Consider the following 16,795-nt stretch of genomic DNA (forward strand, 5'->3'; position numbering starts at 1 on the left):
TTTTTTTTTTTTTCTTTTAAAATGCTTTACTCGGGTAATCATTGTAGCAAGGCCATGTAGTGAAGATATTTATATATATAAGCAATAATCGTAGAACACTATTGGGCTAACAGCCGTAAGTGATCATTTTCCTGCTTGACCTGATCAATCGTGCAATCTTCTCGATCAATATAAATTATTGACATTATTGAATGTATATACAGTACACGATGCGTTTAAGTGATGACGGAAATGATTTCCGCCGTGCATGAATTAAATATCGGCGCGTGTATGAAATATTTTGTTCACTTCATTAAAAATCTATTTTAAAAGCATTAAATAATCGAGCTATTCACAAGTATAGTTACAGTTATAGTTGTGCTGTGGCAGAATTGTTACGTTTATCGTCGACCGGCGGTAATTGAAGGCACATTATTGGAGAAAAATTGTGGCTCGTTCTTGCTGCTGCTTAAACGATCTCGCGAATGTTTTGTGAACAGGAACTTTGGCATGATTGAATTTAATTCCTAAGCTGGTCTCCCATGAACGCGGAATCTGTATAAACACGTGTACTCTAGCTGTCCGTGATTGCTGTGTATCCTTAATTCTATATATTCATATGGTCTATTGATCTCTGTATTCTGTGTAAAAAAAAAAAGAAAATTATTAAGTCATTAACAATTACTGTAACGCTAACCAAACTAAAGAAATTTATGTGCCAATATATTTCTATAAATTTATTAAAAATTTATTTAAAGTAATTTACCTGTACTGGAAAATATTGCAAACTTTCGTCGGAATACATAAATTCATATTCCCCGAACATCACAGGCTCGAGATCGTTCTCGCTAAACAATCCCTGCAGCAGTTAAAGAGTAAAAACAAAATACATAAATTTTGATTAATTAATAAAACTTGATTTAAAAAATTGTATATTACGTACCCAGACATTGAACTTTCTGGGCGCACTCGACATGTTTTCATTCGGTAAAATCAATTTAGAGACGTGCTCTAAAGTGAACCCAGTTACATAAATAGCGTTTCGCAATTGTATCAAAAGATATCCGGGAAAATCTTGGAAAGCCCAACAAACTCCTGGTTGTATCGGATTTCCCTGTATCACTGTCCGCGGGTTATTGCTTTCGTAATACAGCGGGAAACCAAATAAACTGTAGGCTCTCGTCTTTATGTCATATCGCTGAGTGCATCGCGTACTAATAATCTGACCCCCTGCAAGTAAAAGTATTTATTAGAAATACTTATCGTTGACTATTATTTCTTTATTTATTCGCACGATACAATACCTGCTGTTTCCAAAGCGTAATCAACTTGACCCGTTTTATCTGCGTCATAAATTCGCAAAACTTCTTTTACTATTTTACGTACGTGTTCATCCGAGACACGAACATTTGAATTGTCATCGTCACCATTAAAACTCCTTTGATCTGTAAAAATATTAATTAATATGTAATGTATAGACATAAAATATATTTAAGCATATCCTAAAAACATACTTTTGTTATTAGAAGATGCAAATAAATTTTGCATATTTTTTACGAGATCTTCTTTCGAAACTCCTGGAGGTAAATAGCTAACTAAAATCTTTTCTACATGCTTTTCTACATCCTGAGTGGTAATGGATTCTGAATTGGCGTTGCAACAAGATTTTAATTCCGAATACAGCTTTTGTAATTTTTCAAATTCATATTTGATAACCTTGAGTTCGCTGTATGCTATATTTTTTAGCTCATCAACGTTCAGTTTATTTTCCATATCAATAATTTTGTTCTGAAAAAATATTCGTTATAAAATTCGAGATTTTCACTATTAATATAAATTTTTTAATAATATTAATTTAAGCTTACATCATATTCCTTCCGAAAATCGTTATCGCTTTGCCAACGCTCTTCCAGAGTCTGAGTAATATTTAAAAGGTATTCCTAAAAAAAAATAAAGTTATAGAACATACAAATAACATTTGTAAAAAAAGAATTTATATTTATACCATTTGATGCATTTGTCTATTTTCGAAAACCTCTATCTTGTTAATTAAATCAACTTTTACAGCTAAGTCTTCATTCATTATTTTATTATTAGTCGATATTTCTTCCTCATATTTACGGTCCTTCCATTGTATGTCAAGTAATGATTTTTTTGTCGCAACATCGGGTATACTTTTAATATCAGAAAGAAGCGATAAATATTGTACTATACACCAACCACCTGAAACAAATTTCATATCTCCAAATATTTAACAATGCAAATAATTGTGCGATCTCCTTCTCCTGTTACTGTATTGAACAGTGTTCCAACACAAAGTTAGTGCCACAGCAACTGTCCAATTAAATTTATAATGACAGGATTCATACGTCTTAGATACATTTTAAATTTCGATGGCACAGAGCAATTACAATGACGTAATTGTTTAAAGTGGAACTATTATGCAATATGGTAACCGAGAGAAGGATAGAACGAAGAAACTCACCGTTTCGTTGATATCAATCGCGATCACGATTCCAAGTATTTCAAGCACTACGCACTCCGATTTTTAACTCCCAGTAGAGTAATCCTCCCCCTATCCTTCTCCCATCACAAAACATTCTTATCGCTTTTTAAAATTTTCAATAAAACGCTCAATTGTGACACCATGACGCTATATCACTCTAACGGACTGTATTCAAAAGACTACTAATATTATAGACATGAAAAATATTTTATTATGTATGAACGTGTTTTTACAATATAGATATAATATCTAATAATAACTGCTACATCAAAATATATTAATTTTCAAGCGTGTAACGACAAGAACGGTATATGTGGTGGTTAACTGAAAAAAAACCCTTTAATTTTCTTTTATTCAATAACGATTAAATTAAATATATTATGTGACTTGCACCTATAAGATTAATTATTACAAGAAAACAAAATAAGTAACAGAATATATATAATATATAACAGAAAAATGACTAATGTGACCAGTTAATTGAAATACAGTATAAATGACTAAGTAACATGACCAGTTAGTTTTTGAAATGTAGCACAAACATATAATTATATGTATAATATTTAAATAAATATAGACATATATCGATAAATATATTCCCCACACAAAAAGATATTAATCTATTAATAAAAACAAAAAGAAACAAACACTGTTAACTAATAGTCAGTATAGAAATATTACGATATGTATATATCGTAATGCCAGCCATAATGTAAGGAACATTTCATTATTTGATTTAAATATTAAAAAAAAAAATAGCATACTCGAAATAATATGTCAGCACATGCCATGTTACATGGTAATTTTATGCAATCGTATCATATCAAATATATTATTGCACCAGTGTAGAATTATTAAAATTGTAAATTAGAAGGCAATAAATAATATAATAATAATATACTGACTTTATCATATAGACAAAAACAAAAAATAATTAAATCACACATAATTATTAATTTCAGAACGAACTGGATGAAAGAGTATACATGTTCTAAAAAAAATATTAGTAATTTCAATGAAAATTTTCAATACAATAGCATTTTACTTTTATCATAATTAAAAGAAACTTTTTATAATATCAATGTTTAACAATTACTTTCATCCATTCAAACTGAATTATTATATTATTATCCTAAATTAAGTTTTTCAATTAATCACCACTTTATATTCCACCCAATACGAGGTATTTCAGGCAAAGACACGTTCACACTCGGTAAGAAGTGCATAATGTAATTTTTGCAATATGCAAAATATTTTGTAAATGACTCATAGATAAGAGACACAAAGTCGAATATATTGTTAAAGATGTGATAAGTCGTCTCAGTGACACCATATTGGACATTGCGCAGAGAATCCGCAAAAGTGGAATAATGCCTCTGCGCGATGTAAGCCCCTGGAACAAAAAACAAGACAAAGGCCAGGATAGGTTTATCCGTCTTTCAGGTCCTGTGAAAGACATTGGTCTGATTGTGCTTGGATCAGTTCAGATAGCATGTGGATCGGTAAAAAAGGAATTCTAACTATATCTTTTATTTTTTTTTACGTGTTTTTTTTAAATAAGACGAAACTTACCAAATAAAAACAGTAATGGTAGAAGTGTGATCCACAGAATTCTCGGGGCTCTGTTTTGCAGCAATTTCCTAATGCTAGTAAATCGACTCAACAACCAAGCATCAAATACGAGTATCCTGACGAAGAAAAAGTACATTTTGTGCGTGTAACGATCGAAAAATTGCCACAATTTGCTCCATTTGGATTCTATAACAATAAATAATTAGAGAATTAGTGATTATATTGCTTGATGCGCTATTAAATTAAATTCTAAAAAGATATTACATTATATATATTTAATTAGAAATATTTTTTTATATTTATAAAATATTATATTATATATTTTTAAATCTATACCAATGTAAAATAAATATGTACCATTAGATAGTCGAGAAATTTGTGCATCATAACAGCGCTTTTTTCTATCTGTTCGGAACTTAAAGACTTCAACAGTTTTTCTGAAGCAAGCGACAATAAAAGTTGTAAAATATGTAAACCACTGCACAATTTTCCAACTTCGATTTGTTTTAATCGATGATCTTACGCAAACGTCGTCCAATTCAGTATCAGAATCGGCGCGAAATGCATCATGCTCTTCGAGCGGAGTGTTCGCCCAAGATCTGTTGAAATAAGATCGTATTAATTTTATATGACAAAATTTAATTTAATTTAATGACGAAGAATTACCTTATCCGAAAATTTGAATGTCCAGGCTCCGAATAAACTACTTCCTCTTTGTGACTTGTAAACATTTCAACTTGTGTCTTTGTATACAGAGTCGCTTTCGAAGAATTCGAAATGCACGAGCCATAATTATCTTCAAACTAAAAATATATAATTTTACAATGCAAATATGATGTCATAATATATCAAATAAAAAAAATATAATAGAAAAACAATTATTTAATTATTTAAAATAGTAACATAACTTACCGAATGAATTTTAGAGGCAGTCTCTTTTAAATCGTCCATGTCACCGATTCCGCTTTCTGTCGTTGTTCGTGAAATCTGACTTAAATTACGACGACTGATTTCAGATACGGTATTACCGTTGTCGTTCGTGTGTATAGATCGCCTCGACATATTAGGCATAGCTAATACACCTGGGGCTATTTCATAACGACACTGTGACGCCGGCGAATACGTATAGTCTGTCTTTGGGAAAACGCTGAAACGTTTAAAAGTATGTCACGTTATTTTACAAGTAATAAATGCAAATTAATTTAATTCTAGCGTTTTCCTTTTTTTATCAGCACTAACAATTTGACTTATTCCTTGTGACTGGTGCTTATTACAAGAAGATATTATTTAAACGTTTATTTATCCCATAGAAAGGTCACTTTTAAAGTAAACGGTATATAACTGAAAATACATTTGACGTACGTATAGAATAAAATTAAAAATATACATACTTCCACCACTCGCCAGCCTGCTTGTAAATTTCATAGGCTGATCCTGGTCTACTTGGAGGATCTTCTCTCTCTCCTTCTTCGGACGAATAGTCACTAGTAAGTACTCTGCGTGGTGTAACACTTTTGTGCCTATGCTTTGTCTTTATTTGATCAGACACATCCTCCTTACTTTCACTTTGGCCATTGGCAAATATTTGTTTTTTGGCCCGTTGGCGTTCCGACCTGCGTTCTGCTTTTTTCACAGTAACGCTAGAACTCTCAGATTTCGTGCTTTGGGTATCGGTCAGACTTTCTGTGATAGATCCCTCTTTGCTTTCTTCTATAGTGTCCATATTCTTATCATACGTCTTTACATTACCAGCTCTACAGTTATAAAAATGTGAAAGATAAAAATAAAGCTTATATATAATTCTGCATTCGTAATAAATTAACTACTTACAACGATCTCGATGCAGATTGTCTGCTGCTGCTGGTCACCTCGCCAGGCGTGCGTGATCTTTCCCGGCTCCAGTTTCTGAGATCATAATGATGCTCCGTTACCTCTGGATCCAGGGGATGGCTCGTGACCATGGGCGTGTGGGAACGCGATCTGCTCCTGCTTCGGAGCTCATAGTGATGCTGCTCGCTCTCCATCCTTCTGCCAAACAAAGAAGCGCACAGGTAACAGAAGGGATCGAAATGTGAGACGCCTTTTTCTATGAACGAGCACTATCTCTTTCCCGCGGGCGGTACAGACGGCCAAAGGTTATCGCTCGCTTTCATGAAAGAATCGCGGGAGCCGCACGGGGGAGAACATACGCCCGAACATACTCCGTCTAAAAATAGCACCCCTCCACGAAGGACGCAGAACGGTCCTTCCATCGAATCCCTATTTCTAGCCTGTCCTCGCGTTCGCGCGGCCCCGCTGAAAGTACCGCGGCGGCGATGTCGTCGCTCACGTTGCTTTCCACGCGGATGATGCGCACGTCGTCCGTTACGAGAAGACCGAAAGAACGCCGTGCGTCCTATCTACCGTCAACGTCGGCGACTGGTCCGCGACGCGGTGGACTCAGGCTACCGCGGCGTCAAGAGTCGCGGCTTGACATCGCTATTTATAGAAAAAAGAAGGAAAAAAAAAAACTTACCGTTTCCGCGCGCACAGCCGGACGCTAATGGGACGCGCGACGACGACAACGGCGAGCTGTACCCCGCGTTGCGCAACACGCGCGGCGCGAAGACCGCGGGATGCGTTTTACGTTGAAAAGGGAAAAAAAAAGGGATGAACTCGTATCACGCGCTATCCCGCCAGCGGCGGCATTCGCGCAGCGCGTGGGAGTCGTTACTCACACTGTTGCGAGAGTATGTGCAACGTGCACATTGTACGGTAAACGCGCACGCACGTCCCGTCGACGCGTAGAAAACGCCAAGTGCGTGCGCACTTCGCCCGATGATTCATGCACTCGCAGTTTTCACCGATTTACCGACAGTGGGTGGCGGGGCGGAGGAGAACTCGTCATTTCCGACGTTTATACATTTTTCTCGCCTTCCTTTTGATATATCGACGTCATGCTTCTTGCGCGATCATCAATCGCGTCTCGCGTATTTCCCGCGTTATATTTGCATCGCAAATATACTCATATCGATCTGCAGAAGAAGCAAAACGATCCGTTTAGCGTTGCGTGACCCGGTAAAACGTAGAAACAAATAAAAATGCCTAATTTTGTACCGTTGCGTGTGAGCAAAATTAATTTTGCTTACGTCGATCGAGCATTGAATAGTTTTAAAAGAGATGGGCGAGTCGAAGAACGTGAATTATGGAGGAAGGAAAATTAATGACTTACATTCCGATTATATGGATCTCGATTTACAGCTCCCGAATCTAAGGTAATTGAAGAGTTTTCTCCTTCGAACGTATTCTACTTTTAATCCTGTGTCGTTTAATTTCTTTCGAGCCACGTTTATCTGTACTTTTTAAGTTAACGTTGTGGCGAGATGCTTTTCTTTGAGGTTATAGCCGTATCGAGCTCTCCTCGTGTTTGGACGCCAATATTTTATAACTTATTTGAAGTTATATAATATGCATTAATTTATTTTTACAGAGGATAATAATATAGGATGATAATTAGGACGTGGAAATTACGTATCTGTTTATGGGAAATGCTCACGATGACGTTTTTTTTTGTAGATTCCTGGTAAACATACAGTTTTGAAGACAATGAAGGAAATGCGACAGCAGTTTAGATATGACGACAATCAGCGATATAACTGTTGCTACTCTAAAAGGCTTGGAAAATTGCCAAAGGTATTGAAACTATCACAGAGTGATGGGCATCGTTTTGAAACAACAGATAATACAGTAGCTGTGGTAACCATAGACAAATTCCTACATTTGCGGAATACTTTTTTTGACGATGATATCTGAGCCTACCATGAGCTATACAATGCTGCTACGATAAGAATCTAGAAAAGAGTGTCACCTGCTGTCGAAACTCAAAGAAGTAATTGTTTATTATTTGCAATCACCAGATTTAATGATGGTATATTTATTTAAAAAATAATAACTTCTACGATATTATTCTTAAATATCTATAAATTTTATAATTTAGTATGTGCTTTATTTATACGTATATAATATGATTTTAATTTTTTTATTTTTAGTCTTAAATATTCCACTTACCACGTTGGACACGTAGAACTGTGGATGATATCATACAGATGCATGGACAAGTAAGTAACAAACTGATGAGCAATCTAGATTTTATAATAGATTAATCATTGGATAAGCGAGCTAACGTAAACGAAATTACGCGGTGTAGAAAAGTCTGCAGTTAGATAGATACCATTACATAAGTGGCTTGTTAAAAAAAAAGAAAAAAACTATACTTTGAGTCGTATGATCAGTATAGCATCTTTCGTGCTTACATCAAGATAAAACAAAGAGAATACGTATTATACAGACTGCGCATTATCAAACGTGTTTTAATCAATTATAACTTGTCAATTTTTATAGGAAATAGAAAAGTTGACGTTGTTTGCGCTACGTTTTCCGATAAAAGAATAAAGAAACGTTCTCGTTACGATTTCATGCTTAGAATGATAAAGAGCGTCTTTTTGACCATCGTTAAACTGTTATAAATGGCTATTACGATAATAAGGCGACAATGGCATTTGTGTTCTTTAAGAATAGGAGCGTTATCATATCCGCTTTGCAAATATCAATTAAAAAAGACATTTTAATGAAAGAAAAAAATGAAAGACGGAGATCGATTCGTAGTACGTAACAGAATATTTAACATGAAATTACTTGATTTAATTGCATCGATTAATTGACGAAGCGTCGAGAGAAAGTTAAATTGACCCCGAGATATTTCGAAATTGAGGACAAAGAGGAAAAGAGTAAAGAAAAAAAAAAGAAAGACGATTCCAGTCTATATTTCTTTTAGCAGTAAGAAAATGTTGACCAGAGGTTCGATTGTTGCATCAGTCAGTATTAGCACGCATTCCCGTTCAGCTCAATTATCTCTCCTCCACTTTCGCAACTACTCCCTTTTTTTTCTTTCTTTCTTTTTTTTCTCTCGTAACTGTAATCGCGGCCTTCTTCTCAAACTCACGAGACGACAACGATAACTCGTTATACTTACACATTCCCAACTCTGAATTCTTTCGCGTGTCCGGCCTTTCCATCGCGAGAGCTCGCTTTAGACTTGCATCAGCCGATCTCGGACAAGGATTTGATACCTTTTTTTTTCATGTGCGTGCAAGCGCAAGTAACACGGTCGCTTATAATCTAACGTTTGCAAAATTATTTTTTCCCTGCCGACGGATTTCTGACTCTCTTTTTTTCCTTTTCCTTACGTTATTATTTCTTTCTTAAGAGATTATAATTTTTGTTAGCTTTGATACGCATAGGTACAAAAACGGCAAGCGTGTTAAAACGACTGGGTGGGGTCGTTATTTACCACGGGATTATCGAGCGAAGTTCAGTTTCCGTAAGTTTAGGGCAAGCATCTCCCATGAAATTAGGTGGCGAGACTCTCGTCCTGTACTTCTGGAACGTGCCTGAACGACGCAACAATTTCCTGGCGACTATGTTTGTCGATGGAAATAAACATGAAATTGCTTTGTAATCTACTGAACGATAATCACTTTAATTATGTTTGATCGAGGAGGTCAATCGCTATTTAAAAATATGTACGGTGATTGCCGTTTTTGACAATACGGTACATTTTATTGCTAATGTTATCATTGTACCGCTCTAATAGGTTGTTCTTAATATTCTTATTTCATTGTGAGTATTGTCTTTGATATCGCTCAGTATTTTTAATATATTATTTCTTTTTTTATGTATCGCTGGTATTAATATTACCTGTTTTATTGCTGTATTGCCGCAATATATTTTCAGAAAAATGTGCAGTGATTTCCCCATTAGTGATTGACCTCGTGTTTAATTTTTTTTTACCATTTTTACACAGCTACGTAAATTAAAAAATGTTTTTGTATTTATTTTTATATTTATTAAAAAAATAGAAAAAAATAAAAACAACTAAATAAATATAAATATTAATTTTCTAATTTTTGGGATCTGCCTCAACTATTTTTTTTTTCTTTTTTCAAAATTTCTCTGCAATATTTCCGTTGCCTACTTCGAAAATTGGTCCAGAATGCCGATCTCATTTGCGCCGCGGTACGCGTGAAAATAATCTTTACTTTCGGCGTGAGATCCAGTTCGGAAGCGGAACCGGAATCCGGGCTGCCGATAGGAGAAAGAGAAAAAGGGAGAAACAAGGACGAATCCGGGATGCTGCGCATGAGCGCGTATTCGCTCACAAGGGCGAAGCAGCGCTATGAACTGTTCCGGACGGTTCACATCGCGGCGCGCATCCATCGCGGCAACGCGTTTCCGCGAGTGCTCTGAAGAGATATCTGGTGCGGCGCGAACAGCTGTTCGTTTCTCCACGGATTTCGTTTTCGTGGCTTTCTAGAGGAAGCCCAGAGATACGCGGTGTCGATAAAGCGATGTCAAGTCGATCGATTTCGGATATATACGTTCTCGACGTGGCGCGAAACTGGCAGCATCACTTATGAGTGAGAGACGAACTTTCAAACGGACTCAAAGCTGACGAAGCAGATTATAACAAGGAAGAGGATTTCGGGAGCTGCTGGAATTGTCGATTCTGGGCTGGACCGGGATGTCGTTCCTCAGAGGATTGTGGAAAAGCAGCTCGAAGCATAAGAGTAAGTTGAGTTTGGTTGATTCAAAGAGGCGTGTTAAAAAAAAAAGTAAAAGAAAAGCTCGCAATGTTAAATAAAATTTTACTCCGCATTTAATCGTGAATAAAATAACTTGGTTTTTTTTTAAGAAGCAAAGGAATATGTCGATTGTAGATTTAACAATTTCCAACGACACTCCACATGTTATCGGTCTCGTTATCATTGACATTTACGTCAATTCTTATGAGAAAAACGTAGAAGTTAAATGTCAAAAAAAAAAAAAAAAAAAAAAAAAAGAAAAATTCTAATTACGTTATATTTTGTCGCAGATTTAATGACCGAATAATACTTGATTAAAAATTTTTAATTCAACGTTATGGTGAATACGAGTTTAATTTTTTAATTAATATTTATAAGGATACCTAAAGTTGAGTATTACACTGCCGTTATGTTTCAATTAAACGCGATCGTTAATCGTAAAAACGTGAAATTTATCCTACAGCTATATCTAATAAAAGAAAAAAAAAAAAAAAAAACCGAAACGCATAGGTGCGCTAGCGATTAATTTAGCGGCTTGTAAAAGATGTCATTTGGAGTGTGTTATAGAGTATCATATGCCATACATGTGTATGGTAAATGAAATATTTCAAGTTTATTTTAATCACAACATGTCGTGGCGGATTCGAATATTTTGCCTTCCGAAAATGATAATTAAATGACGCCTCGTTACGCCGTCGCGATGATACGATATTGGCAACGTATGACTGACCTTCTAGAAACGATGATTACTTTCGGAAAAATTTCCAAAATGACGAATAAAGTGTAAATATCGTAGTGCGCCATGTGCACAAAGGCAACCCGGCTTGATTAATTGAAGGGATTCTCTCGGGGGAAAATGTTTTACGCGATGCAGCCGTCGTGTTTAATGAAAAAGCATATAAAAGGTAGACTTGGCGATTCTCATTAAAATTAACGGTACATAAATTGGAGTGTGGCTATATATTTTTATTGTTAGTAAAATAATGAAATTAATAAAGACCAAACTGACGTGCAAAAAAAAAAAGTTGGCACGCACGGATTGTATTAAAACACAATTGTGGCGCGTAAACTTTTTGCACGTCCAGTTTGATATTTATTAATTTTATTATTTCACTAACAATTAGGAATACACACGTAAACGCGCGCGGACGTTATTTCATTGTTGATTACAAATTACAATGCACCGCTAGGTTTTTTTTGTATTTTTTTTTTTTAATATATAAAGATATTATATTCTCTGATAAAATCCTATCATACAATTTTATCCATGCAGTTTAGAAAAAAAAAAAAGAGAAAAAAAGTAGAATAAAATACCAGCATAAATATTAAAACATATCACATTTCAATGTATTCATCTCCGTTAATTATGAAATGAAGATACGAAACGAATATTTAACGTTGAATATTTTTCTATCAAATGCACCATATACCATAATACGCTTTACAAAAGCTTGGCTTATTGATCAGGTATTCATCAATTATTCAAGCAAGTAAAATCAATGCACAAATAACTACAAGATATAAATTAGCAATTTTTATCTGCCCCTTAATTAACGAAAAATGTAAAACAGGCAAGAGTTTAGTGTATCTTAATTTTATGTATGTGTATTCCAATTTATGTACTTTTTGTGTATTTTATATTTGCTGTACCATTTCTTTTTTTTTTTTTTTTTTTTTAAATAGTTGTCTGCTTTTATTTCATAATTATTGCTAACTCGGTTATCGGGACGGGACTCGTATGGTTTATTAAAGTCGCAGTAACCGCGGTATTTATCGAAACGCACGGCAATTTCGTAATTTCCCGAGAGCTTGCTCGGCAAGATTAACGGCGACTATGCGCGGCTGAGAAACGTCGGCGAGTGATAACAGAAAACCGCTGTAACAGGAGCAACGCAGCGTCGGAATTAACGCGATTATTCGCAATAAGCGCCGTAATAGATTCACCTTCAAGATTATGGTAATGCACGCATTGACTTGCGTTATATATCCGTAATGCGACCCCTTCGCGTGCTGATTATTGATCACATATAACATGCATAAATCCGCAAACGATCCGCGTGATTTTAGTTTATACTAACTACGAGATTTCCGTCGAAATATGAAAGACTGTCTCTTTCGCTTTTTATATTAAATGCGCACGCACGCGTGCATACATATTTTCGACGCTGCTTTCGTAAAATATTACGTATTAATAGTAGTTAATTAAAATATTAAACGTCATTAAAACTATTTAGTTTCTTTATTTAAGCGGTGTAATCAGATTAACACGCATTTAAAGAAACTTTGACGTAAAATTATATGTCTGATTTCCGCGTATTTTTATTTTTTTTTTATTCTACACGACATCGATATATCATGTAATTGCAGATTATATAAAACTTTTTGTTATTAAATCCTTACAAAAAAAAAAAAAAAAGAAAAGAAAAAGCGTATCTCGAGAGCGTCTCGTAACATATGCATCTGTGATCGACTACTGAAGTTTACTGCTAAGCTTTGATTCCATTTTGTACAATTTAACATCAACGTCACTTCAATTCTAGATAATCAAATGTCAACGCGATGAACGACGCATGAATATTCCTTCCGTCGCGTTCAATTGCGTCATCAGATTGGCAAGTGCCTCGTAAACGGATTGTTAATGTCCTGCTGATATTGCTGTGCAATCAGCGTTTCATATCGTATATTGGTGCACCGACAACGTGCGTACATGCGTTTCTACTTCGTTTTGCATAATTTTTTAAATCGCGGAGCGTACTTTGTACGAGAATCCTGCTTTGAAAGACGTAACGGAGAAAATAACCTATCGTTCTTTAACAGGATTTCTTACGAGCGTAGTCGCGGTGGTAGAATCTTAATGATTTAATTAAATTCTTTATGGCTCTGCATGCCGCGCTTATCGGCGCGAATGTACGTAAATAGTCAAGCCGGACAGCGGACAGTAGCGGTGATAATGATAATCAACTAACTCCGCGTAGCTATTGTCCCGGAAAATCATCAGCGAGATGAGGAACATGCATCGCTCGTTTCGACTTAATGAGGAATATCCTAAAGCAATGACTTACGTCGTACTCGTACGGACACCGTATTCACGGCACGTACTTTAATAATGCCTAAATGTGCTCGTTTCGGTCTCTTCTCATTCATTCCGAAGGATCGCAAAAATTAGAGTGTTATTCGTGGACTTGGAAGGCACTTCGCAATATTTTTTTTTTTTTTTTTTCGTCGGAATTATTCGCATCGTAATATTTCCCAATTTCTTTCGTTATTTCTCACGTTCGATTAACGTCGTCGTAAATATCTACTTAAATTCGCAACGTCAAAACTTTGAAGGGGAGGGAAACGGCAAATAAAACAAGGCTCTTTCGCGCGGATATGACTTTATTCCGATCGCGTTTACTAGAGAACCGCGAGAGAAAGGCAAAAGGGTGGAGAACGAAAGGGTGGCTCGGCACTCAATTTAAATACAAATTAAATGACAGCCCCGGCTGCCTCTCGGCTACCCGCTTTGTCGAGATTTCTAGCATGGAAATTCGATTTGCCCGAGCTAATTGCTGCGCGGCGCGACGCGGTGTGGCTCGTCGCGTGGCTAATTTTTATGTCATATAACGTGGAAACCGTTGCGTGGAAAAACTCGTGAGCTTTTTTTTCTTTTTTCTTGCGTTATTTTCTTTAAACTTTGATATATATTATGCTTTTGAACATCAACGAAAAATTGTCGCGAATGATATATATATTGTATTTCCTATTATCGTCAATGCTAATATACTTTGAACAAAAAGCTATGACTCTCGTTCCAGTTCTTTTACGGCGCGGGTAAAGCAAAATAATAAAAAAAAAAAAATAGCTCGGGCTCCGGCCAAGAGATAGGGCGATTTAACGGATCTCGCGCAGCCTCGGGCTGAAAAGAGCGAGACAAAAGCGGGCCCGGTCGTTTAGAAAAGCCAGGTGGAGCGGGAAAGGGGGTGGTTTAAAGTGCATCCGAGTTAAAGCGAGTTCGCGCAGACACGAGGGGGAGGAGGGGTGGGTATTTTTTGCCACTTAAGCCGCTCGACGGAGCCGAGAGAACGGCGAATACACGGCGAATAAACGTAAAATGTTTCGGAAAACTGACTTGGACTTTTCGTCGAAGCCCAGGGAGCTTCTATCTTCGATCGCGACTCTTCGACAAATGCGAGGTGTTTTAACCGAGCCTCGTCGTGACTTGGAAAAAACTATATCCTTCGAGCGATCAGATGGACGTTCGTAAAAAAAAGGGAGAGAAAAAAAAAGACGTAAACAGTACTCGGCGTCGAGCTCGGCGTTTCCGAGAATTCCGAGAAGGACAGCGCGCGCAATTGACGATCGGCTTTATCTACTCGTCTCACTCTTTTTACGCGGTCCTCTCTTTTCCTCCAAGGAGTGAAATCTCTAGACTGACTTAACTGCCATTTCAGTCTGGTCGCGGAGCCTCGGTCACGAAGACGCGCCGCTAATCGTTCTGCGATTTCGCGTGTATTTCGACCGCGCGCGGGAAGCTTTCGCAAACGAATACGCGTTGACGTCGTCGACTCGGGAACGAACGATCGTTTCCCGCACATTTGAGTCGTTCCACTCGTTATTCTGTGCTTCGTTTCGCGCTCTGAAAAAGTGCTTCGGAAAGAAAGGGTTATGTCGCGAGCGCAGCGCGCGAAGATTCGCGCCTCGCCCGTCTTCTTCGCCGCGGCCGGAATTTTCGTCCTGTTTCGAGCAGGCGATTCTTGAGGAAAATTCGCTCGTCGCGAATTTACGGCGTCGTTTCGTACCGCCGATGGGAACTGACAAAAGGATAACCTCGCTTTACATCGCGGACCAGTTTCTTGCGACGGAATCGAGGGACGACTCGGCGAAAATTAAGCAACGCGACGAATATCGAGACTGCAAATTTATACAACGAATAATCGTTCGTCGGGCGTCTTAATTTTTGTCGTTAAAAAATCGCCGCGATAATCCACCGTCGTTCCTTCGGTCGTTCGTCTCTCGCGTGACGGTGATTATAAAATAAAAACGGAAGTGTCGAGTGACTTTTGAGTGCTATAAGACGTCGGGATAATCCAGAATACTGCCGCGGAAGGAAGGAAAGACGGAAAATGAGCTACCCTAACATAACAAAACCGAAAGCTACGAATGTAAGTGAACCGGCGACGCGCCGTCGACCGTAGACCGCTCAATTGTAATTATTATAATTAATTAACATCCTCAAATATACGCTCGCGATTATAGAATCTTTTAAAAACTGTGTGTGCGTAACGTGCGCCCATGGTTTCTTTCAGTAATTATTAAAAAAGCCAAAAATTCAATAAAAGTACATTTGAATTATTCATCAAATAATTAAATCAATCAATATATTTATTTTCAAACGGATTTCGATATATTCTTATTTTTTATCTTAAATAAAAGAACAAGAATATTCCAACATTTTTTAATAATCAAGTATTCTTCAATACATTGTTTCGCATTTAACGTGTTTACGACAAAGTACATACATTTACATGATATAATGATCTTTACTCAAATATGTACATTTTGCTGATTATTGATTGAATAAATTATTACGTGTACTGCTCGAGGCTGTTAATTACGTAAATCGAGTTTTAGATGCAGAAATTCATTAACTTGCACATAAATATATGATCGATTATTTATTTCCAAACGGTTGTTCGTAATTCCGGCTAGAAATAGCGATAACGTACTACGAAAAAGTTCGAGAGCACCGTCCGATTGAAAGGAAAAAAAAAAAAAGAACTCGAAGAGGAAATCCTTCCCTTTAGACGTCCGCTTAAAAGGCGACGGTGAAATTGCTTCTCAAATCTTTCACTGTTCTTCGACAGTTTTTTTTCCTCTTTGAACTTTCTTATTGCTATCGATGCTATAGATTAAATAATTGAAGCTTTCATTTCGGGAACGTAGCGCAATTTCGCGAACGATCGAAGGGAAAGTCGTTCGATCAACGCAAATTCTACCCACGCTTTTTCGACCTTTTTAGAATCAGAAATATGTTTACCTTCCTCTCGAGCGCTGAACGCTTTTCGGATATTTCTCATTTTTTTTCTGCGGCGATGGGAATCGACGCGTTTTTATCTGGAGAAGCTCCGTCGTGATA

The 16,795-nt window shown here is 36.6% G+C and overlaps 2 protein-coding genes across 10 annotated transcripts in view; one reads left to right on the forward strand and one right to left on the reverse strand.

Annotated features, from left to right (window-relative positions):
- LOC139107010 (klaroid protein) overlaps positions 1-16,795 on the reverse strand; it is a 24,320-nt gene continuing 7,525 nt past the window's right edge. The window contains exons 1-14 of one of the 5 annotated variants that reach the window (XM_070664245.1): positions 6,775-6,791; positions 5,888-6,085; positions 5,449-5,811; positions 4,970-5,204; positions 4,724-4,860; positions 4,415-4,656; positions 4,058-4,243; positions 1,985-2,202; positions 1,845-1,919; positions 1,494-1,767; positions 1,284-1,424; positions 923-1,209; positions 746-838; positions 1-620 (exon numbers count right to left, since the gene is read on the reverse strand). In XM_070664245.1, the coding sequence (XP_070520346.1) occupies positions 507-620; positions 746-838; positions 923-1,209; positions 1,284-1,424; positions 1,494-1,767; positions 1,845-1,919; positions 1,985-2,202; positions 4,058-4,243; positions 4,415-4,656; positions 4,724-4,860; positions 4,970-5,204; positions 5,449-5,811; positions 5,888-6,081 (2,559 nt within the window). In that variant the 5' untranslated portion in view covers positions 6,082-6,085; positions 6,775-6,791 and the 3' untranslated portion in view covers positions 1-506. The other 4 variants (XM_070664236.1, XM_070664222.1, XM_070664229.1 and 1 more) reach the window with 4 other exon arrangements.
- Positions 6,993-16,795, forward strand: part of LOC139107221 (low density lipoprotein receptor adapter protein 1) — a 25,296-nt gene continuing 15,493 nt past the window's right edge. Inside the window, exons 1-4 of one of the 5 annotated variants that reach the window (XM_070664685.1) lie at positions 6,993-7,311; positions 7,613-7,925; positions 8,086-8,154; positions 8,438-10,662. In XM_070664685.1, coding sequence (XP_070520786.1) covers positions 10,617-10,662 — 46 coding nt within the window. In that variant the 5' untranslated portion in view covers positions 6,993-7,311; positions 7,613-7,925; positions 8,086-8,154; positions 8,438-10,616. Of the gene's footprint in view, positions 7,312-7,612; positions 7,965-8,085; positions 8,155-8,437; positions 10,663-16,795 lie in introns of all 5 variants that reach the window. The other 4 variants (XM_070664668.1, XM_070664651.1, XM_070664660.1 and 1 more) reach the window with 4 other exon arrangements.

This window comes from Cardiocondyla obscurior, linkage group LG01 (assembly GCF_019399895.1).
Source record: "Cardiocondyla obscurior isolate alpha-2009 linkage group LG01, Cobs3.1, whole genome shotgun sequence".
Taxonomy (NCBI): domain Eukaryota; kingdom Metazoa; phylum Arthropoda; class Insecta; order Hymenoptera; family Formicidae; genus Cardiocondyla; species Cardiocondyla obscurior.